The sequence below is a fragment of the Ostrea edulis genome, chromosome 6 (assembly GCF_947568905.1).
Source record: "Ostrea edulis chromosome 6, xbOstEdul1.1, whole genome shotgun sequence".
Lineage (NCBI taxonomy): Eukaryota > Metazoa > Mollusca > Bivalvia > Ostreida > Ostreidae > Ostrea > Ostrea edulis.
Genome location: NC_079169.1, coordinates 63,720,892 through 63,746,264, shown reverse-complemented (window position 1 = coordinate 63,746,264; position 25,373 = coordinate 63,720,892). Strand labels below are relative to the sequence as shown.

The following is a 25,373-nucleotide window of genomic DNA, read 5'->3' as shown; positions in this document are numbered from 1 at the left end:
GCATTGTATTATTTATTGGCTTTAAGCCGTACGGCTTATCGGCATAATACATAGTCAGTTACAGAGTATAAACAAAAAAGATGTATACCATATGAAAAGTGGAGTGAATATAAGAGGATGGACATACATGGAGAGAGTTATAGTAATGTATACTTAACATATATTAGATGAAGTTTGGCTACATCGTAAGAGTAAAGCACTTTTTAAAAAATACCTGTTGGGAATAAAACCTGTTTGATGAGGGTGGATTATTTTATCTAGATACCGTTATACTCTACTAGCCACTGAACCTGATGTAATTGAATAAACAGTATTCAACAGAGTGATAGGCCTCCAGTTCTTTAGATATTGTCTTGACTTGCCACTTTTCGGTAGCAATGTAATGATACCACGTCTTTGTGTAACTGACAAAATACTACTTCTATATGCATAATTGATGGACCTTACAACAAAAATACCAATATAATTCCAAAACATTTTGAAGAAATCGGCAGAAAAACAATCAGGTCCTGGGGATTTATTAGATTTCATTTTGTAAAGAGTATTGGAGGCTTCTTCAATAGTAATTTCCCCTTCTATTGATTCTGATTCTTTATTAGAAAGTTTCGGAATATCTTTAAAGTTTGGCTCATTGATAAAATCAATACTATCATTTACTTCAGTTTTCTTGTATAATTGTTCATAAAAAGCTTTTGTTTCAGATTGTTCATATATTACCCTCCTTTCATTATTCTTCAATCTAAGGATTATTTTGCTCATAAAAAATCTGGATTCCAAAGCACAAAAATATTTTGATGGTTTTTCGCCTTCTTCAACTCATTTGGCTCTACTTCTTACATAATTACCTTGTAACTTGTGTTTTCTTATATTTTCTAGATCCTGTTTTTTAATAGACAGTTAATCGATATTACTGTCACAAACATTTTCTTCCAATATTTTGATATTTTCAATTAATTCGTTTTCCTCCTTTCTTTCTTTCTTTTTGAATATATGAAGCATAAGAAATTGTTTTACCCCTTATTTCTAATAGCAGGTATATTGGAGAAAATACAAGGTTTATCTATGATATTATGCATTACACTGAGGAAGAAAATATACCTGGTTTATTATTATTTATCGATTTGAAAAAGCTTTTGATACAGTGTCTTGGGAATTTATTAAAAAAGCACTAACTTTCTTTAACTTTGGCAACTTTTCTAAAACACTGAAAAATAAATTTTGGATTGATGTATTCAAGTCCTACATTACATTACATAGTCTTATTGATGAGACTACTGTTGCTGCTGATTCACCTCTATTTTATGATCTACAGATTCATATTGATGGAAGGGGCCTCCGTGACCGAGTGGTTAGAGCATTGCGCTCAAAATCACACGGCCTCTTACCTCTGTTCGAATCCCGCTCGCGCCGGTAAGTGAGAAAGTTTCCCAGTTTACTTTCGGAAGGTCAGTGGTCTCTTCCCAGGTACATTGTATCTGGGTTCTCTCTTCCACCAATAAAAACTGGGCGCCACCATATAACTGAAAAATTGTTGAGTGTGGCAGAAAACATCGAAACAAAACAAACAAATCAAACAAACATATTGGTGGAAAACCATTTTTTAATAAACAATACAATGATATATGGCCTCAGCATTGCGTGTGGATCTGTAGCTCTCAGGTCTGTCCTATTTGCAGCTTTGGTCAAAATGCGAAACTAAATGCTAGCTGTAATGTTAACTTTAAACAATGTAAAACAAACAGTGGTCGACATGTAAAGCAGATTGAACAGGAGATGGGTGGCAAATAATAGGCTATATACAAGTGGTAGGTACATATAGCTAGGACAACCAACAGAAACAATAGATCATACATACTGATAGAGCGATATAAGTCTATTTAAGATATTTACTCTCTCTCTCTCTCTCTCTCTATTGTTTATATACATGTATAATAGATAAGTACTTGACCCAAACACCCACAGCTACGGGCCTGTCTGCATGTTATCATACATCATAGTTTTAAAAGAAATGTTTCGTTGTTTGGTAAACATATTAGAAGAATAAGCTTTCTCTCATATTTTATGTTTATATGTATGTACTCTCTACCTTTTAATCTATTGTGACTTACATTTTGATTGGTTAAGGATTTTGAATTTCGAAATTCGAATCTCGTATTCTGAATTTCGAATCTCGAATGAGCCCTCTGGGCTTTCGTATATAACATAACACATGACATGACATACAAATAACCCCAGGGAACATTCAATGAATATTTGAAGTGTTGACTTACTATACCTAAAACTAAAATGTTGTTCATTAAATACTGTTAACTCTTAAAGACAATATACATGAGGTTAATCTTTTTGTTCAGAAGATCTTAAAGTCAATCACTAATATCATGAATTAATCTAAACCTTAAAAAATATCATGAAATATTTGAAGACATGCAATGTGCATTACAGTATATTTTTGACAAGTAATACATTACAATACCATTGGCTTATCATACTTTACACCGCACTTACACTGAAATTGACTGTCATTACCTTACCATTACTACTATCAAAGGCATGTCTGTCATGCCACATCACTAACACAGATGTGTACTCACCATTTTATGTTCGGGCTTCGGTCACAAAGCGACACATACATGATTTCAGCTTCTCCATCGTCAACTTCCCTATATTTATATAGCAATATTCCATTATCACCTGCATATGGTGTTTATCTCTATCAACGGATTCGATACGCAAGAGCTTGTTCTGCTTATGGTCAGTTTTTAAATCGAAGCAGGCTACTGACAAACAAGTTGATGGTGCAGGGGTTCCAACAGTCTCGTTTAAAGTCAGAATTTCGCAAATGCTATGGTCGTTATAACGATGTAGTCTGCCAGTGGGTCAAATACTGTCTGACGTGTTTCATACCGATTTTTAGGCCGTTCGTGGCACACTGATTTTAACTACGGATAACTCCGTTTACCTAATCAAGACATAGGGCTCACGGCGGGTGTGACCGGTCGACTGGGGATGCTTACTCCTCCTAGGCACCTGATCCCACCTCTTGTATATCCAGGGGTCCGTGTTTGTATTGCTTATAGGAGTTATGAGATTGATCACTGTTCGTCACCTTTCATCCAATAATCTTAACTCTTCATTGAAACAAAAATAAAAGACACTGGGGCAAATTTATATCACTCTATCAGCATATCTGATATGAAACATGGACGACGATTTATTGAATGTGTAGAAAAAAACCTGATAATTCTTGAAAACTACATGTACCCACTGTACATCGTTACCTGGCTGTTTAATACCGATAAACTTCCCTTGTGGGCACTAATGATCAAACTCGATCTATACAAAATTGCACCAATCAAGACAAATGCTGATGATCTTGATTAAAGGATAAAAAATCGCTAAAATGCATCAAAGATGCGTATGGCCGAGTTGCAGTTTGCATACACGAAGTAAAAACATGCACGTATTTAATATACATGTAGTTTAAAAGTATGAAGCTTTGAATGGCTGCAATAGGTATTTAGTGTGATAATGACCTTGATCTTTGGATTTCAAAAGCAACATGAATCTTGAATGTCATCAGGATTTGAAGTCTGATAAATATGCATCAGCAAGAACATGTATAAAACTTAAGAGGCAAGCTCAAATCTACAGTATATATTGAAAAAGAGACCTTGACCTTTGACCTCAAAATAAATAGGAATCTTCCTCTTTAGATGACATTGTGATCATGTTATGTAAGTTTCACAAATATGCCCCTAGTAGTATGAAAGTTAGAGACCGGACAAGCTCAAATCTATGGCATTTAGTGACAAAGTGACCTCAAAATAAATAGGAATCTTCCTCTTTTGGATGTGATCATGTTATGTAAGTCTCACAAAGATGCACCAAAAGTATGAAAGTTAGAGACCGGACAATCTAATTGTGGAGACTGTCCGCCCGACTGGACACCCATTTAAAAGCCGAGATTTGCTACGCAACTCGGCTAAAAATACGGAAGGGTTATAACACATTAAACTGAGTTCATTTCTCGTGTAAAACATGTACTACATGTCTTTATGTATGTTGTTAGACTTTGCTCTCGCCACTCGATTTTGGTCTCTCGCTTCGCTCGGCACCAAATCTCTTGGTACTCGAGAAAAGTTTATCGACATATACGTATACTATAAAATGTATTAAAACGATGTCATGATATGAAATTACAAGATAATGATGGAATTTTAACAAATACGATGGGTGAACTTGGCGAACAATAAGCCTATTCATGATTGGGCACCGGTCACGAATCGGGAGTTTAAAATCCGCATTGATGGTACTGTAGTTACAATAGATACAGTGCTGTACTAAAATGCTGTCCAAAATATTTAAGAATTAAAAACAACTATATAGATCATACAGTGTACTTCAAAGAATGATATTTAATCAAAATCATCAGAATTTGTTTCACAGGCAGCATCATGTATATCAGACACTAAGTGGTTTTAACACACATAATTACACTTATGCCTTGACACTGCATAACGGCAAACTGACAACTCAACTATATGACAAACGGGATGATTTCAGCTTCTCCATCGTCAACTTCCCATATTGATGTAGCAATATTCCATTATCACCTGCATATGGTGTTTATATATCTCAACTGATTCGAAATGCAAGAGCTTGTTCTGCGTCATCTTCACAAGTCAAGGGTTATTGATTCGTTACCTCGCACTAACCCTTGACATCAGTCGCTATTTAAAAGTTGGGCTCGAGAAGAAGGATGACGCAATACGCTAAAATTAATCAGCCAATGGGATTTCTTGTTTCAGATGAAAGTTTGGTAAGGGAATAAACAGAAAGTAAAAAATGGTGTCCGTTGACGAAAAGATATCTGAAAAACATCAATCGATCATTTGACTGAAAACCAAAAGCTTTCGATATCATGTATCAGAGAGGGAAAAGATGTTTTTATTGGGACTAAAACCGGCAGTGGTAAATCGCTATCTTACGAAGTTGTTCCCATTATTTTGAACAATTTGTTTAAACATAGTCGACAAACGTACTTCGACAATCCATCATTTTCATTCGGCTCATACCCCAAAACCTCGTCTAATTGTTTCTTCAAGCAAAACGAACTCCCGAAAATCAATCGACGGTATCTGTCTTGTACTAATCTGCCACAAATTCTACACCATAATGCCGTCGCCATGCGTGTTTACTGTTTAGTTTTGTTTTCGACCGATTATAAAAGCCGTTGTCTGATTGGTTTGCAGCTTCAGGCTGCAAACCAATCATATGCTTCTTCTCGAGCCCAACTTTTCAATAGCGACTGATGTCAAGGGTTAGTGCGAGGTAACGAATCAATAACCCTTGACTTGTGAAGATGGTTCTGCGTATAGTCAGTATTTAAATCGAAGCAAGCTACTGATAAACAAGTTGAGTCAGCATTTCGCAAATTCTATGGTCGTTATAACGATCTAGTTCGTCAATGCAACCTATCATTGGGTCAAATGCTGTGTGACGTGTTTCATACCGATTGTTAAGCCGTTCTTGGCACACTAACTTTGACTACGGATAACTCCGTTTACCTGATCAGGATGTAGGGCTCACGGCGGGTGTGACCGGTCAAAAGGGGATGCTTACTCCTCCTAGACACCTGATTCCACCTCTGGTGTGCCCAGGGGTCCGTGTTTGCCCAACTATCTATTTTGTATCGCTTATAGGAGTTATGAGATTGATCACTGTTCGTTATCTTCACCTTGCATATATGCTTGCAACATCCAACAGTACGTGTTCCGCATTTCCATTGACATATTAACTGATGTGAATGAGAAACCTCACATGCTTTGTGGTATAAATCAAATGTGGCATAACGTTTTCTGTAGGGTGCAGTATTAATGCTTTGATTTGGATTCAGTTTTCCCCAACAACTAGCTATTACAACCTACTGGTACTAATATATACCAAATATAATAAAGACATCAGTTTTCGCATCATTTGGTACAACTCTGAGGCCGGTTTTACAGTTACAGATCGCACATTTGCTGTTAGATTTCAGCAAATAGAAATGGGACAGAAACAGACACTTGATTTGTTTTTGTACTGAACTTTAGTTCGCTGTGTCTGTGCACCAGTTGGTTACATATTTGGCTTTTGTCATGATCTCTTCAAGTCGTTGAAATTGTTCTCTTTAACTTTCCTTTAAGTTGTCGTTTACATAAACAACATCCATACTTCACAGGAGACCCAATACTTGTTTACATTTATTCACTAGCTGCATGTTGGAATCAGTTACTTGTGATCGTCATAAACTTAGCATAAAATGCCAGAGACAAATAATTATGGCAAGTCTGATAATTCATAAGAAGAAAAAATAGGTATGACAAATTGGTACCATGTGGTATTCGAACCATAGATATGCAATCTGGGCTTGTCCAAAACTTCAATGAGACTGTCGCTATACCTCCTCGCCTATCCATCCCTTGAATAAGTCCCGAATTTCAAGCTATCTAAAGTCACGCGTCGTGGACATAGAAATTTTCTTGATAATACGACAAAAGTTATACACAAGAAGTAAGTTTTTTTCATAGAGTGGGTCAAGTCTCCATACTTTTATTTACAAAACATATTACACCTGAACATGTATTAATATATTTTACTCAGTTTACAATGGAGACTTGGCCCACTCCATATGAAAATCTGCTTGGAAAAGTCAAATTTACTGTTATTTTGTGCGTTTTTCGCGTATACGTGATGTCAAATAGAATTTTTTCAATGTTCCTTTGAAATGGGCACATCGAAAAAGCCTTTTTGGAAACTATGGATTGATTGTTTTAACTAGAATGCATTTTCTTTTTCTGAAGAGTTTCAATTTTAACTTTGATATTTGTCCTTCTGTGGGTTCTCGGCTCGATAAAGTCACCCATCTTTGTTCCCCAAATACAGTAATCAAAAACAAAACCTGTATTTCATTATTTATTTTGGAAACGACGACTATAGTCTTACCTTCTTGTATGGCTTATAGGCGTTATGAGATTGATCACGATTCGTTATCCTCACCTTTCACGTGTCGGTTTCATTTACCACATATGCGTAAAATGACGTATACACATGCCATTTGGGGTACCGGAATGGGCTTGCATGCGTATAATTCTTCTCCATGAATGAAAAATAATGATAAAACATTACTATTTCCAATCACATTTATAATCAAAGGTATGTATAAATCAGTAATGTAAATATGTGGTTAAAATCTTGTTGTTTGGTTTGAGATGAGAATGCCTGGTAAATTATGCATAAACGTTTCGTTATGCAAATTGCCACGTGATCAAATAGACTTATTAACATCGCATACACACATAAACACTTCTACAAAATTCAAGTCTACAATTTCCAAATGAATATCAAATAATCTTTGGTGCCCATGCGGGTTTCCTTGCAGATTCCCCGTATGTGCATTATCTAATAGATTTAAGCATATGACAAGCACATAAAAATCAATTATGAATTAAATATAAAATATCAAGATACGCCGAATTCTGTTGTCAGATTTTTGAATACAATGATTCAAATTTACATCCATCTATAGACGCCTGATAAAATGACATGGTTGCTTGAATACACACATCTAGACCTCTCGTAATCTCAAAACACAATTGATCATTTCTGTCAGTTGCTTCCCACATGTGAACTACAACCTCTTCATTTACAAGAGCCTCGTTTTCGAACCTCATTTGCAATTCCTTCAATCCGTTTCCGATCATTTGTTTTGAAAATCTTCTGAATAACCCGTCAATGAATGCGTTTCTGCTCACCTCGGTACAAAGTCTAACGTAGGAGCTAAAGTTTGTGTGCTCCTGGATATCCAAGTCAGAGGATTGGATCTTGTATTCCAAATTCAGTGTACAGATGTCCGGTCTTGCTAGTCTTTTCATTACTAATGGTAACCCTTCAGACATTTTGCCAAACTTTTCTCTCCAATATGAAGGGAATTCCATGGGTTTTCTGGTACTTGGATCAACCAGTATATGTTGTTGAGTAATATTTGCAAAACAAAGTGTATCGACTCTATTTGTGAACTTGAATACTTCAGAATACGAGGATTTACCCACGTAACGTAAAGCACACACGATATCAAAAGGGTGTTGGATGCATGCCGTTGTGTAAAATCTCTGATCAACTTCTAGTTTCAAGGAACCCATATATAAGAAATTGTCAGCAAATACCCTGTGGAAATCAAGGAATGATTGGGGATCTTCAGGCAGAAGAGCATTATGTATTCTTTGAGCTAGGATATCTAATTCCAACAGCTGAAGAAATGCACTGTGTTCATCTACAATGAAATGGTACATTCTTTCTATAAGTAAAACAAATCTTACCATTTTATCCTACTTGAGAACGAATTCAAAAGTTAGTTAATTCTTGATCAATAAATATTATCAAACCTATCCCTACCGTTCGGTGAAAGAGCATCGGGGGAGTATCCACTCGGAAAATGTATTGCACAGAGACCTCCGTCCATTTCACGGGTTATATTCAGTTGATTTATATATCTACATCAAAGAGAGCAACTTTAGTAAGTTTCCGCCAAATTGAAACTGACTTGATTTCTTTTACATGTTCTATCGCAGTTTCCATGTCAGTATCATATGTTATATGTGAAAATGTTTTGTCTTTATTTATAGATAAGTCGTATATCAATCGACTCGCATATAATACCGTATCATCGAAGTTCCAGGAAATAGAACAATTTAAAAAAAAAGATAATGCTTGATATTTTACATTAAACAGAAATTAAAACATTTTTAATACGCAATCCTTTGTCTTTTTTACGCTTTTATATAGGAGAAAGTCCACTTGTAGTGAAAATGTTACCTGTAGGTGTCCAATAAGTTGACAATTGCTGTCCATTATTTTTAAGAATGGACAGATACTGTCCGTTCTTAAAAATAATAGACAGTAATTGTCAACTTATTGGATAGTGCAAGGTAAACCCAATAACTTATTAGACGTCTACAGGTAGGCTGAAAATAAGAAAAAGATAATACGTTTGTCCAAAAGATACAAATTTAATTTTAAATACCCTACAAGTAAGAATCAACACAGATATAGGAAAAATCACCGAAACACTTAAAAACGATATTTCCCTTTAGTAGAATTCTCTGCTTCAATTTTAAGATTCACAATTTTTAAAATTCCATTGGCCATTATTATATCGCATCAAAACTTAAATTTGAAAGACATATTTCCATACTGTATTTGAATTTCGCTGGATTCAGAGTCACATTCCAAAACTTCTTCACAACGCTTTTTTATGTTTTCTTTCTTAGCATATCCTAATTCTGAATTACTATTTTCGTTTTCATGAATATTTTCATTTCACGAGTTGGGCGTGTTGAGTTCTTTTGGCTCCTCGTCCAAATATTCGAAAACACAATGCTTTTCAAATCAAAATTTGGATCCATAACTTTCTCACCTCCCATATCCAGAATATAACACTCATTAAGATAATATTTGTACTACTTTCATTAAAATCCTTAAATTTTGATTGTGAAATGAAAATGCTCTCCCCATCAGAGGACGACATGTTAATATGGCTCGGTACTATAGAGTGAGTGAATATAAAACCTGCAGTACAAGACTACTTACCTGACACTGTCCAATAAGTGAACAAAAGAAACAGAATTCTATGCAAGACTGGTTATATCGTCAGACTATTCAAAAATAGCTTTATTCATATAAATTATTATTGTCAATGGGTTTACCTGAGACTGTCCATTCTTAGAACAAAAGATGTAATGTTTTAAGTAGGATATAAGCCTGTTGTTTATCTTATACAATTTGATATATTGTGTATACAAATGTACATATACTAGATGTATTCCGATGAGTTGTATAACTCAAGGACAATAAAGAATTGAAATAAAGCCTCAAACTGTCCATTCTGTGAGAGAAAGAGCTGATCTCGGCCCTACGGGCCTCGATCAGTTCTTTCTCTCACAGAATGAACAGTTTTTGGCTTATATCCTTTACTGAAAGCAGCTTTTCTTTAAGAAACAAAATGGAAAACACCTACTTTTACTTCAATAAAGCGACTTGTTACTTCACATATCAAGCATTCTGAGAGTATTGCATGGCAATACATAGTCCCCTGGTTGGGTCTTGGTATTAGGGTAGGGCCAAAATGGTCAGTTATTAAATGTGTGAAGAACAGAAATGTTTAACTTCTTCTTAATAACTATCATTCCAATTCTTTTCAAATTTAGTATGAAGCATCTTTGGAACAAGGGGAACATAAATTGTAAATTTCAGGATTACTGCAGCATAGGGGCCTTAGGGGCGGGGCAAAAACTGCCCAAAATTGACCATTTTTCAAAAATCTTCTCTAGAACCTCACATGTTTAAGAAAAACTAAATGCATAGTGATGTAGAGCAGGAAGGCCTCTACCAAAATTGTAAATTTCATTATCCCCGGGGTAGGGGTTCTGACCCCCCAGTGTGGGCTTAAACTTACTATATAGTGTTTATGTGTAAACCATTTAAATGCCATCTTCTTTAGTGCTACATGTATTAAATTGAAACTAAATGGATATTTAGAAAGAGCAGGTAGTCTTTTACCAAAAGATCCCAGGGGTAAGGGTTTTGGTATTAGGGTGGGGCCAAAATGGTCAGTTATTAAATGTGTGAACAATAGAAATTTTCAACTTCTTGATAAATACCATTCCAATTCTTTTCAAATTTGGTATGAAGCATCCTTGGAACAAGGGGAACATAAATTGTAAATTTCGGGACTCTTGCACCCCTGGGGCTTTATGGGTGGGACAATTGACCAATTTTGAAAAATCTTCTTCTCTACAACAGCACATGTATAAGAAAAACTAAATGCATAACAATGTCGAGCAGGATCGCCTCTACCAAAATTCTAAATTTCGTGATCCCCGGTGTAGGAGTCTGACCTCAGGGTGGGGCCTAACTTAGTATATAGTGTTTATGTGTAAAACATTTATATAACATCTTTAGTGCTATTGATACGAAATTGAAACTAAGTGGATATTAGGAAGGAGTGGGTAGTCCTTTACCAGAATTGTAAATTCCATGATCCTAGGGGTAAGGGATCGGTTTCAGGGTGGTGTCAAAATTATAATAATGATTTGAAGGACTTCTCTAAGTTTGCTGATACTATATAAAATCTAAATGCATACTTAGGAATAGCAGAAAAGGCTGTTCAAGAAATGGTGAATTTCACGACCCAGGGTTTTGACTCTAGGATGGGTCCAAATTAGTAGTATCTTTTAATGTTAACACACCTATTACATTAATACGTAAAGCCTTTCATCAGTGTATGCACTTTTGAGGGCATTGAAGTTTTAAGAACACATCTTGTTTTATACCGTTGCTGAACATTAGAATTTAGCTTAGATATTCAGAATAGGAATTTTCCCCCTAGATTACATAGCCCTTGGGAGTAGTACTTTTCACTAGTACTCAGGTGGCCGATAAGGCCTGTGGGCCTCTTTTTTACGTCATCATATCAGTGAAAAATTCTTGATAGGGACGTAAAACAATATAAAATTAATCAATCAAATGACTTCCTTTTAAGTTGAACTAAATTCAAATTTTACAGTTGCAGTATGATATGTGGAAATAAACATTATTTTTTTTGTACATGTACATGTATATTTCGCATGTAAGATTTAAACCTTGCTCGGTGAAAAACACACACACAAAAGCATTATGCCCGGAAAAGTGACGTGAAGAAATGATCATTAATTTGCATTGTTGGAAATTACATAAGACTTTATTTCTATGTAAAATTAACTGCGTGACCCACTTTCACGTTGGAGTCAAAAGTCCTATACATGTAGCTACATTAGTTACGCAAAAATACAAGAAAAGAGTTTGAGAGAAAATTGAAAATCAATATTTTCAATGGAATTGTAAATTTGTAGTAGCCCACAATGCATTGTAACTCATTCAGTTGATTGGTTGCTTACTACAGTCCACGGCCACGGGTATCTAATTTAGGGTACAGGTTTTCTTGTTTAAATCGGCATTATCCCCAGATATTCATACATGTAATTAATATACAGAATTATGTTATGTCGAACTATCAGGACCCGTAATTAGCTGAGACTACATCTAGTGTCAAATACAGAAAAATCTTACTTGTAGATCGGATCCATGATTATAATAAAACGATCGAGTCAACGGTGAAGTCATAATTTAGTACGTTAAAAATTTCATGACGCCAAATGTTGAGATAAAATTGTACAGTGTATCTAGATTAGTGTAAACAGTGATTAAAAGAGTACAAATTACGATATACAAGTATGTACTAGGGTTAACGTGTGCTACATAAAATTCGTAGCACCTAAGGCTGGAAATGAAAGATTCTCAAAGGGACGTGAAACTCCAAAACAAAACAACAGACTGCAGTGTAGTAACAGTTAACCAGCAGCGTGTGGACGAAGCTAGTGTGGGACTTAGATCGTCGTTTCCTTTCATATGTAACTGATATCTCACTGGACAAAGCTACTTTTAAGTCCAGGGAATGAGATTGTATTTTATATAAGTATCTACATGTGTATAATCAATTCTTGGCTCCCATGTATTACTATTTTTTTTTTTTTAAATCTTTGTGGGTATTCCAACGTATGGAATGAACAAGCCTTTAATAAAAACAACTACTGTTTAACATTAAAGATCAGTATATACAGAAATGGCAAAATGACATATGTGAGTCGTCTAAGGTTCATATATACCTTTCATAAACGGTATTTTCAAATTTGGAAAGATATCTAAATGCACTAACTAAAAAAGCTAGAACAATATTTATCAAATTCAGAACTGCAAATCATCGTCTCCCTGTCGAGACTTGAAGATAGTGAGGCACTCCAAAACCCGAGAGAATTTGCCATATCTGTAACAAGGGTTAAATAGCGGATTATATTATATCCTCCAGTGTCAGTTTTTTGAAGAAATACAGAAAAATATCTGTATTAAAAATTGTGTTAAAAACCAGACTTATTTGTCAACTGCCGACTACAATGTACTTATTAGACTTATTTGTCAACTGCCGACTACAATGTACTTATTGTGTAGATTTATATGTAAAATATATGACCAAATCTCCCTCGATAATTAATTTTATTCACCAAAACTCAACCTGCTATTTTCGCATGTACCTTGTCTTTATTTGTATATAGAAGCGCAGACTTTAGCAGTGAGAAGCCTATGTCTGACCCCAGAGCTTAAGGTAAAATTCTCACTTGAATACTGGGCGTCACTACCTATTTTTACACCTTGGGTATGATGTGGCCAAGGAACGAGCGGGGCTCGAACTAACGACGGAATAATCTGTAATCAAAATCAGTGTGCCTAGAAAGGCCAAACAATTGGTATGAAACATTTGACCCAACGATAGGTTGTTTTGGCAAACTAGATCATTATAACGACCACAGAATTTGCAAAATGCTGACTTTAAACAAGACTGTTGAAACCCCTATAACATCAACTGACTCAAAGGTATGCTAATAATTTTAGCGGAATAAACTTTGGTGGACAGGGAAGAGTTATCAGTCTTGTAAATACTTAAGTCGCAATTCGGTGCATATTTCGCGAGTGAAATTTTGGCGGAAAGCTATCTATCCGCTAAAATAAGTCTTTATCACCTCGCAGAAAAAACCGCTATACGGTATTGGTACATCAATATGGGAAGTTGATAATGGAAAAGCTGATATCATCCCGTTTGTCATAAAATTGGTTTGTTACCTTGTACGAAGCAGATGTGGAGGACTCTGTGGTGTCTTTGATCTCGAGTTCACAGGGATATATCGAATCGACATACATATATGAATAACAAGAGTACCGCAAACGGTACATAATACGCCCATGAAAATGCTTACATAGGGTGCTTTTCATAAGCCATAATTTGTAGAAATTTGCTTCATTTACAGTTAGTATCAGACTGTGTCATACTTTCTTTGCATAATATGAATAAAGGGTTTTAGCTGTAACAGGAGGTAGATAGACAAACCAAGAGTTCTGTATGTAAAATGTTTCCCTGAATTCGACAAAGTTCAACGACCTCTCAATATTGAAACGTCAAAGAAAATTAAAAAAAAAATTGAGAATCAAAATCCTTGCACTATGCACATCTTCAGAAGTTATTTACAAATACCATAGCTTCTAAACTGTGAGAGGAATTATAAGGACAAACCGTGTCCTTTATTTAATATAATATTTCCTCAAAATGGACCAAGTTCAACAACCTGGAAGTTTCTTAAAAATCAAAGAAAACTAAAATCCTTGCTATATGCACATCCTTAATACCCATACAAATACTCTGTAAATTGAGAAGATCCTAACTCGAAAACTGGAAGGAAAATTAAAGATAAATCATGTACTCTCTATGCAATATCTCCTAAAAGTTCAATCATCTGTAATTTTCTCAAAAATTAAAGAAAATCAAAATTTTTACCACATGCATACCTTCAATTCCCATATAAACTAACAATCACATGTGTATCAGGCTAGCTTAACGGTCCTTTTAAATTTCAATGTGTCAGCAATATACAATTATTACTGTTTTTGAGGTCAATACGATGATTTAGACACCTGAGGAGTACAATATTCACCGAACCCGAAGGGCGAGGTGAATATTGTACTTCGAAGGTGGCTAAATCATCGTATTGACCTAAAAAACAGCAATAATTGTTTTATTATATGATTAAAAAACCCTTCAAGATTGTTCTTTGCTTTAATTGTAAGTTTCAACGACCTATTTTTGGTCCTAGGTGGAAAAAATAATTCCTTATATTCACCTGGAAGGTCTATTTTTGGTCCTATGTGAAAATAATAATTCCTTATGTTCACCTGGAAGGTCACGTGCAGGTAAACATAGCGTAGTATGATTTCTACATTGTTGGATCTCAGCCAATTAGAGAGCTAGGAATTATTCAACCATATAATAATACCCATTATTCTGTTAACACGCGGTCAGGAGTGACGCATTGATACTGAGCTATTCCCGTGTGTGCTGACGTGGAACGAAGCACGATTTTCTTAGCAGCAAGTTTGAGGCTGTTTTGGGTACATGTAGTTCTACTTGACCATTTCATAACCCGGGCACGGAAAAAAAGACCGTGGTGTGTATTTTGTCACATATTTACGGTGATTTTCTTTTGTTGTTCAGGAATTGTATCTGGTTATCATCAACAGGCGTTTTTATCGCATATGTGATAAAACGAGCACCTCCCACCTTGTTATGACATGGGCGGTACTAACATCAGAATTACACAATAGAAACAAGACATGGATAATTCAGTTTTCGTGAAGTTACTTTTGCTGTTTCACGGGTAAAGTGTGCGCTGATCGATGTCTGGGGCATTGAAACAGACGAGAAGTGTTATGTAACAAATACATGTATACACATACCTGTGACCGTTGTTGCAGTCAGTAAATTGTTAAATAGTTCTCTCTCTTTCTCTCTCATTTTATAAAGAGTTTGCTAATCTTCAATCCTTTTCCCACTTTAATATTTGTGTTATACAGCCACCAATAAGTTAGTTTTGCTGTTTTACGGGTAAAGCGTATTAAATTTTATATACACATGCATCGTCCGACGATGCTATATGGCAATCTACCAGTGTATTGAATGTATGGTTCAATAAATGTAAAATGAGAAGCTTTTGAAATATGTGACAAGTCGGTCATCTTCTAGCATCCGAGTAAAATTCACATTATCAAAGAGATGGGCGGTCCTTCTCTCACTCGTGCGCTCCGCGCACGAGTGACAGAAGGACCGCCCATCTCTTTGATAATGTGAATTTTACTCGGATGCTAGAAGATAACCATTACTTATCATATGTTTTGCTTATTTTATCGTTGACCTATACCTGAATATTACCTTGGCTAACATCCACCTGTGTGAGGTCAGTCAGGTGTGACAGTAGTGTGAGCATTTAAATACCATACTATTTCTATCGATAGTGTAGAATTTCTATTGGGATATTTTTATCACTTCTTTTGAGCGTGTTTGCTTGACACTTGGAATTTTTTGTAAAATGATTTGAATGTCCGGAAGTTGACCGCTATGCAGTAGTTACCCTATATGATATTGTTGGTTATGTACAGATAACCCACACTTTTAACAAAAGAAAGCACGCCAAACTATGGTACAATGTTTACATGTTACCATGTAAGTCAACTTTAATTTATATAGACAAGACACTTTTTGATTTATTTTTTTTATTAAAATATTACTGACAGATATTCATGTTGCCTATAACGGAGTGTGAACTATTTTTTAATTTGTCCAATCTATTTTTTTTATTTCAATGACGTATTTTAAGGCTTATATTGTAAATATCCTATTGATACAATTGTAAAAAATTAGTGCAATGTGCAAAATTGTAATAATTTTTGTCAGCAATGTAAATATGAGTAAAATATAGACGATTTGATAAAATGATTAACTTTTAAATACAAAGCAGTGAATTTTTTACAAAAGTATTTTCACATTTACAATATTGAAATCTGCATTGACGAAATCTTAAACAAAAATTCCATGTATACGATGATGTAGTTAATTTAGACAACATTTTTTTCGCATTTCGTCAATGTCCAAATTTATTGTGTTAATGCAGAAGGTAGTATAACCAACGTTCTCTCAAAACAGGCATTGTTCTGTTTTTCTTGGTTGTCTTGATAATCTACCAATGCCTGTATTGTTTCATTTATTACTCGGACAATGCCTGCATTGAGCGACTCCATAGTCGGTCAATGCCTGCATTATGCGACTGCATAGTCGGCCAATGCCTGCAAAGAGGGACTCCATAGTCAGTCAATGCCTGCATTGGACAATTCAAAAGCCTGTATAGGGTGACTCCATAGTCAGAAAAACGAATCCATCTCTACTCCCTCCCTAAATGTGACCAGGCCCTGGAGAGCTTTCATGACTCTACCAGAGGAGACGATCATGGAAAAGCTAGTAAAGGTCACCAATTTAGATTATGATTTGGAAGAAATGACAAAGGTAATTTTGTTTATATAAAATAAAGAATATATCTAGAATGATGTAATATATATAATCATCTGACATCCAGTTAGATTAAGAGATTCATAGGTTACTTTTCCCCCCAAATCTTTCCAAATCACAGGAGGCTGAATATCTAAAGGGGACAAGGAACATCCAGGTGGCTGTATGCAAAATTTCAAAAATGCCCTGGGAGAAGACTTTGAATAAGTTTTGGACTAATGAGGATGAGGCAGAGGAAGAGCTCAGTCAGTTTATAGGGTATGTTGACGAAAATTTCAGGAATATTATAATGGAATCAGTTCTCTATCTTTTCCTTGTTTCTAAGAGCAATCAATGAGATATCTATTTCATGTGAAATGCAGTTTTATGTATATGATACATCTATGATTTGGACGCATGTATATAATGTTAATGTCAATGATATCGACATGTCATTCATCCTAAATATACTTCCAATAATTACAACAGCATCTGCAGCTTTCATTGTCCAAGCTCCTATGCTACATGCACATGTTGTTGTGTACAGGTTTATATGTATAAGCTATATGATAGTTCCAGTGAGGCGAAGCAATTTCATATCATATCATATTTTACAGAGATGTGAAAAGAGGTGTCCCTGGAGAGAGGTTGCGGCAATTCATGGAGAGCAAAGAAAAAGATCCAGGGCAGAAATCAACACCCATGGTTTTCCAGGAGGATCCCCGAACATTTTTGAAGGCTGGGAGAGTGGAAAGCACTGTCGACATAACAGTTTTTAATGAGGAAATAGTAAGTAAGATGGAACATATAATCATCATATAATAATATTGTTAACGTCTAAAAATAAAGCATTATATATTTATATATATAAAAAAGGAATTGAGTCAATGCAATCATACAGATTTATTTTTATTGCAGTATGATTGGCAACCATTACTCCGCGTATGTGTGGATCTTCTTTCTCTGAAGGAGGACCACACATTCATAATTTCCACTTCATGGAGCGGAGTCAGCGACACGAAAAAGGCCATGGAACTAATGTACCCCAACAAAGGCACAACCGTTGTTGTATATTACAACAAAAAGAGTAAGTTCAAAATTAAGAAATAAAACTTTTAATAATTTTTAATGCAAGTTTATCTAAGCTTTCAAGTTTTCATAGTATTGTAAAGCAAAATATTTTTGTTTCAGGTAACTGCGTCCAGCCCTTTGTGTGCCTTTCTTCTAGCAAGAGTACGGTAAAAACTTTGACAATATTGGTAGAAGGGCCCACAAAGACAGCCTTCTTTGAAAAGTTATTTTCCCAGGTCAACAAAAAGGGAAATATCCTTGTCCTGCACTGTGGAAAAGGTAAAGTATATCTTGCATGTAATACATATTTTAAACTATTTATGCTATTGATTGCTAATGCATTGTTTGGTGGTTTATATTCATAATGTGCTAATTACTTATTAATGTTCTGATTTACTTAATTACATATTGGTATGCTAAGTTCTAGATATTGCTAGGCAATTGATCAACATCAATATTTTGCAGGAGAAGCCCTACAAGCAGGACTGAGGAAGGGCTTCAATGTTGTTGGAGTAGATGGCAGAAATGAGATGATCAGATCCTGCAACAGATTTCTTTATTAGATTAAATTATAAAATATTGATTTGCAAACAAAAAGAATTGATTGAAACGTGTATCAGTCTTTTTTGTTTTCTTTTTCATGAGCCAATGAATTTTAGTCATCTCAGTGATGATAAAAAAAGGAAATCTATGTAATGGTAAAGTAAATTGACTGCTTTGCCTCTAGATAATTGGCCATACATTACTTGAATTGACTGTACATAGAAAGACACTGAAAGCCTACATTGAATCTGGGAAAAAAGTTGTCTCATGTCTGCATTGGTGAAACACATAACATCATTCAAGCCCTGCGTTGGCTCTACAAAAATTGCTTCAATTGAGTCCGAAAAACGGTCATCAACAGCCTGCATCATCTCTACATAATAAGTTTAGTCGAAACATGCAGTGGCTCTATATAATTACATATGGATCCTGAGATAGCCACTTCGCATTCCACAGTACATATCTGAATCATGCAGTGTTCTGATTCATTTGTAACAAGAGTAGTCCAATACCTGCATTGGCTCTTGAAAGAGTGGCCCAATGCCTGCATTGGCTCTTGTGTGAGTGATCCAATGCCTGCATTGGCTCTTCAGAGAGTGATCCAATGCATGCATTGGCTCTTCAGAGAGTGATCCAATGCCTGCATTGGCTCTTGAGTGATCCAATGCCTGCATTGGCTCTTGACAGAGTGGCCCAATGCCTGCATTGGCTCTTTAGAGAGTGATCCAATGCCTGCATTGGCTCTTGACAGAGTGGTCCAATGCCTGCATTGGCTCTTGAGAGAGTGATCCAATGCCTGCATTGGCTCTTGACAGAGTGGCCCAATGCCTGCATTGGCTCTTGAGAGAGTGATCCAATGCCTGCATTGGCTCTTGACAGAGTGGCCCAATGCCTGCATTGGCTCTTGAGAGAGTGATCCAATGTCTGCATTGGCTCTTGACAGAGTGGTCCAATGCCTGCATTGGCTCTTGAGAGAGTGATCCAATGCCTGCATTGGCTCTTGACAGAGTGGTCCAATGCCTGCATTGGCTCTTGGGTGAATGGTCCAATGCCTGCATTGGCTCTTGAGAGAGTGGTCCAATGCCTGCATTGGCTCTTGAGAGAGTGGTCCAATGCCTGCATTGGCTCTTGAGTGAATGATCCAATGCCTGCATTGGCTCTTGAGAGAGTGGTCCAATGCCTGCATTGGCTCTTGAGTGAATGATCCAATGCCTGCATTGGCTATTGAGAGAGTGGTCCAATGCCTGCATTGGCTCTTGAGTGAATGATCCAATGCCTGCATTGGCTCTTGAGAGTGGTCCAATGCCTGCATTGGCTCTTGAGAAAGTAGTCCGATGTCTGCATTGGGTCTTAACAGAGTGGTCCAATGCCTGCATTGGCTCTTGAGAAACTGGTTCAATGCATGCATTAGCTCATGACAAATTATTCCAGTGCCTGCATTGGCCATTGAAAAAGTTACCAATTGCCTTCATTGGCCTTTGAGTGGTCCAATTCTTGCATTGACCATTGAGAGTCAGCATTGGCTCTCTCGAGATTAGACCAATGCTAGAGACACACAATGATGATATCTGCTCTACAGATAGTCATGGAATTTCTGCATTGGCTGTAAAATGACAATAGTCTTGTACATTGTAATCATTTGCGAGAAATACCCATGCAAAGTTTCATTTCGTAATATTGGTTGTTGCATTGTAAACTAATTCAATTTCCTCATGTTTATTCATATTACGTGTTAATAATGATTGGATCCAAATACGCAATGACATAGATACCCATTTCAGGCGCATTTATAATTCCCGTAAAAACAAATTGCCAAATGGAGAAAATTTGCAACAAATATAATCGATGATATGTTGATGTTTCCACACCACCTTTCGCTGGTCCTTTTTGTGAATGGATAGTTTAAACCATATCCTTTGAATCTCGTTACCAATATGATTATCAACAACTTTTAAAATAAATTAACTCAAATTCATTGAATTTGATACTAAAGCCACCATTTCTTTTCAAATCACCCTAAACATTGATCTTATATTAGAAAAAAATAGTTTGGACAAAAAAAAATTAGTTCAGAGTCCGTTCTATTCATGTTGTCTACACACTTATGTTGTCAACAGAGATTATTTCATTAGTTCAAAATTGTTGCCTTATGACTTGGGTCATGTGATGCCGGTGAAGGATCAAGGAAGGATCCACGATGGAAGGAATTATCCACGAAGGAAGGAGGGATCCACGAGGGACTGCGTGATACCATCCATTGACAAAGTCCAGGATTACAGCCCCGGAAAAACTCAGTGGTGGATCAGTGCAATAGAAGGACAGTCCAAGAAATAAGAAATAAGGAGTTCATTGATTGAGCTAAGTGGATGAACAATCCGATTATCAGGTTGGGCACACACCCCTAAATGTCCCATATGGTGGTCAATCAACCAAATCGGTACCTATGTTTACTGACGAAATCGGCGTCCAACTCTGTGCATTTCGATTTTCACCTTAAAAGCGAACACGGCGCACAATGTCCTCTGGAGGGGTATGTACCTGACGATAATTTTCATGATAAAATACATTTTTAATAAAATTCCACCCTAGCGGCTTTTGCAGATTTAAAATTGCCTTCTCCATAGAACTACGTAGGATTGATAACATTGTAAACGTGTATTTACCTCTAAACACTTTTAATGTGGACTTGCAAACATGTAATTTTTCATTAATCCTCCGTCTAAAGACAAATAAAACACAAATCTCGCTTACAATCGCATTTAATATTGCTTGCATAAATATATCCTTTCGTATACTTCAGAAAAAAGTCACTAAAGGCGGAAAAGTTACAAGTCTACAAACGTTGAAAAAAAGGAAAACGGAAACTAAGGTTTTGACAGAAGTAACTCGCTTGTTTAATAAAAGAAAAGACACCCTACTTGAAAAGGTTGTTATTTATCATCATGACGTAAGTAAATAATTTTCTTGAAAATTGAAAAATAATAGTCCTATCCATATTTAAAATTTAAGATGACATGGCCTATAAAGTGATTAATTCCTTTTAATAATCTTATAATAATTTTTGTTAACAAATAACTTACAATGAACAATTTATTCTAAATCACGAATTTGTGTATGGTTCACTTTAAAGGTGTAAGACGTGTATACTGCGACATCTGCCGAGGTCTCGATAGTTATCAAAGCGCTGTCTGGGGCAAAGTATACTTACGCAAGCCCAAATTTCCAAGAGGTATTTCTTCATAATAGTTTTGATTAATAAGTACAATAAAATGTATTGTAATAAAAAAAACCCAGGGAAATACATCTTACAGTTTATACACAATGTTTCAGGATCATAATTCATCGCCTACTTCATCCTCTTCGTCCACCTCTTCATGTCCGTCATCACGTCCGTCCACCTCTTCATCTGAAAAGGCCAGTCAGACTAGTGAATCTGCTCGGGGGGGGGGGGGAGAGATGTGGATGACGAAAGATGTAGAATCTGCAGGGAGGCGGAAGGAGAAAACAAGATGTGGATCGGGTGTGAGGCGAAGGACTGCCGGTTCTGGAGGCACGCATGGTGCATGGGAGTAACTGTATACAGAAAAACAGCCTTGGAAAATCTAAGATTCTATTGTTCAAAGAATTTAATGTCTAAAAAGTAAATAAAACATAACGAACGCATAATAAAAAAAAAATAAATTGCTCTTACTGTTAATCAGACTCTATATCACTTTCTGTCTCTGGACTATCAGGGATTTCTTTTAAGAAATCCAGTATTTCGGCCTTCTTCTTAATTTCAATTTCTGATGGAGAGTATCTAGCTTTCAATTTTTGATGGAGAGTATCTAGCTGTGTGGAGTTGAGTTTGGTTTCAATAATGGGTGTAATTTCTGCTTTTGTCTTGTTGCCGATGTCTTCGTGTTTTTAGCGTTGTGTCTCTAAAATGAAAATTTGAGTGTATTTTTGCCGTGATGAAAGAGGGTGCGTTGTGATGTACTGGTAATGAAGATCTCTGTTGTGTTGCGCATGTTGTTGAAATTGTGGAAAACTGGTGTCCAAAATGTTGTGTTTGATAGTGTCGTGAGGGTTTGGCGTTGAAGATAGTTGTTGTGTCTGATGACAGTCCGGAATGATGTTACTTCCTGGTTTAAATCATAAGCGCATGTGTACTCTCCATCAGTCTCGCGTATTCCAAACTCCTGCTGCATATTTAGAGATATCTGAAATACATATCAATATCGGCGTCATCTATTTGTATATTTCGATGAGTTTACAATTAGCCAAATGGTTTATGTATGGTAAATTTACCTTGTATAATCTCTTAATATTTCTACAAATAGTCGTCCATCTTTCATCAGATGGCAGACCGGGGGGCATGAAACTTTTAATTTTCCTATTGATAATTTCTAAAACAAAGTCACCCCCTCTCCTTTATTAAGGTTGCCACTGACAGTGTAGGACTCGTTCTTTTCAATGAAGTCGTGTACAGCAGATGGGCATTGTACACGAATCATACAGTCCCTAATATATGTCTCCATGTAAAATGGCATATTCAGACCAAAAAACAACGGCGAAAATACTGCTCTGCTAGCAAGAATAGCTTCGCTGTTGTTTTTTCTGACGCCAGCATGAAATACGTGGAGAGCTAGGCTGAAATGGAAAACGATTTCAAACATGGTTTTTTGATTGGGGGTGGATAGACTTGTAATAAAATCATCACAGTTTGGTGTTTGCTTCATCTCCATTGCCTTCCGGACATCAGGAACTATAAGTTCTGCAGACATTGCAAATAGAAATATTTGCAAGATCTGTCAGCTTTTGTGATGATCTGAAATAGATATTTAAATTCCTTAATTACTTTAAACCTGAAATACCAAATATATCTTCTTTAATTTAAGTACCTAGCATACGTCTTATTACATACCGCTTGCACTCTGACATGCAGCAAGAGCCTTGGGACTTTTAAATCCTAGCATCTTAGCTAAGTCTACCAATCTAATGTCCCAACGCCATTATATTATATTATGTGTGTTTTATCGAAGTGACTGTGAACGAGTTAATTAACTGTAATCGTGGTGGGAACGAATTGTCTATTATTGTGTGTGAACGTTGTTGTTTTGCTGTGAACTCTATAGATAAAGGTTTTGACTGTTTATGAAGGCATTAGTGTTATAACATATTGGCGCAAAGAAGTTTGAAAAGCGCCTTTGTCATGTTTATTTCAAAATGACCGTGTCCTAAAACAATATAAAAATGAAATAAAAACTATGACAGATGAAGATTGGGGTTGGATTGATAACAGTATTTGTAGCATTACAAGATACTGTTCTATTCTCTGCAGAAATAACTTGTACCTGTCAACATGAGGGTATTTCTATATTTCCTCCCCTTGTCAATATATATTGTATCTTGCAGACAGGGCATATGTATATGTCCTCAATGATTCTCGAGGACAGGACGCATGGGAGGCCGTGACACCCTATGGCTGTCCACTTGCGAGCCCCACCTACATCTGCCTCCAGTAGAAAATCATCGAGTACCTGATACGAAAAGTAAATATTATATAGAGCTATATCACTCCATCTAAACTTTAATTGATAGACAGTGTATATTGTGATTGATAAATTTTGCAAACATTTTCTACGGCCTCATAAGAGCAAGGGTTTTCAAAAATTGGTTCCCCTGCAAAAACATGGGAGTGTCCTGGTTTGTGTTTCGATTCCACAAAAGAATATCTGAATTTTTCATTGAATTCATATGAGCTATATACTTGCATTAAATACGTTATTTTCAATAAATTGTAGATTGCATGACGTAGAACACAAGAACAAAATTAGAAATGCCTTTCAGTTGCGAGTGGAGTTTCTCTGGCTTCCTGCAGGTTGTCCTCATCAATGCAAGGTGATGATAACAAACAGTGATCAATCTCTTAACTCCTACAAGCAATACAAAATAGATAGTTGGGCAAACACGGACCCCTGGACACACCAGACGTGGGACCAGGTGCCCAGGAGGAGTAAGCATCCTGTTGACCGGTCACACCCGCCGTGAGCCCTATATCCTGATATGATCTTTCAGGACGCCATCGCCATGACTTTGCTGCTTCTCAAATTTCCTTCAGTCTTTCCTCAACAAACGTATTCCTGAATAATATAGATATATGTTTATAATTACCGGTATATTTTTATAAATGCGTGGGTGAGTAGGTGGGTATTTGTGGATTTATTTAAAATATATAACCTGTACATGTAGATGATGGTATAATTGCTCAATAAGTACCTAATCTTGTTAAATGTTCTCTCATTGATAGCTTCCTGTTCTTTGATTTTATCTATACACTCCGATTTACTGTTGGAATCAAAACAATGCCACATAATAGGGCTACACTCCTCTTGATGCTGCGGCATGGATGGGACTTCAATATGAACAAATCTGCATCCCTTGAAGTCGGTCTTTACTCAACATTTGCGTCCAATAACCTTTGAAATTTAAAGTCAGTTACAAGGGGAAATGACAAACAACCATTTATTGATTGAATATTGTTTAACGTCCCTCTCAAGATTAATTCACTCATATGGAGACGTCACCACTGCCGGTGAAGGACTGCAAAATTTCGGCCTATGCTCGGCGCTTATGGCCTTTGAGCAGGGAGGGATATTTATCGTGCCACACCTGCTGTGATACGGGACCTCGGTTTTTGCGGTCTCATCCGAAGGACCGCCCCATTTAGTCGCCTTTTACGACAAGCAAGGGGGTACTGAGGACCTATTCTAACCCGGAT

The 25,373-nt window shown here is 36.3% G+C and overlaps 2 protein-coding genes and 1 pseudogene across 2 annotated transcripts; 1 reads left to right on the top strand and 2 right to left on the bottom strand.

The window, feature by feature from the left end:
* Positions 1-6,940: 6,940 nt before the first annotated feature.
* LOC125683128 (uncharacterized) lies at positions 6,941-12,203 on the bottom strand. The gene is made up of 3 exons (XM_048923955.2): positions 12,145-12,203; positions 8,434-8,531; positions 6,941-8,311 (listed from the first exon to the last, which is right to left on the bottom strand). Exons 1-3 carry the CDS (start codon positions 12,159-12,161, stop codon positions 7,524-7,526), a joined length of 903 nt encoding a protein of 300 aa, XP_048779912.1. The 5' UTR covers positions 12,162-12,203; the 3' UTR covers positions 6,941-7,523.
* A 4,744-nt stretch (positions 12,204-16,947) lies between these two features.
* LOC125667753 (uncharacterized) lies at positions 16,948-18,679 on the top strand. The gene is made up of 5 exons (XM_056140372.1): positions 16,948-17,275; positions 17,614-17,785; positions 17,915-18,083; positions 18,188-18,346; positions 18,533-18,679. The coding sequence occupies exons 1-5, from the start codon at positions 17,199-17,201 to the stop codon at positions 18,628-18,630; spliced, it is 675 nt and encodes a 224-aa protein (XP_055996347.1). The 5' UTR covers positions 16,948-17,198; the 3' UTR covers positions 18,631-18,679.
* Positions 18,680-22,303: 3,624 nt separating this feature from the next.
* On the bottom strand, positions 22,304-24,368 carry LOC125647307 (uncharacterized; annotated as a pseudogene).
* Positions 24,369-25,373: the final 1,005 nt, after the last annotated feature.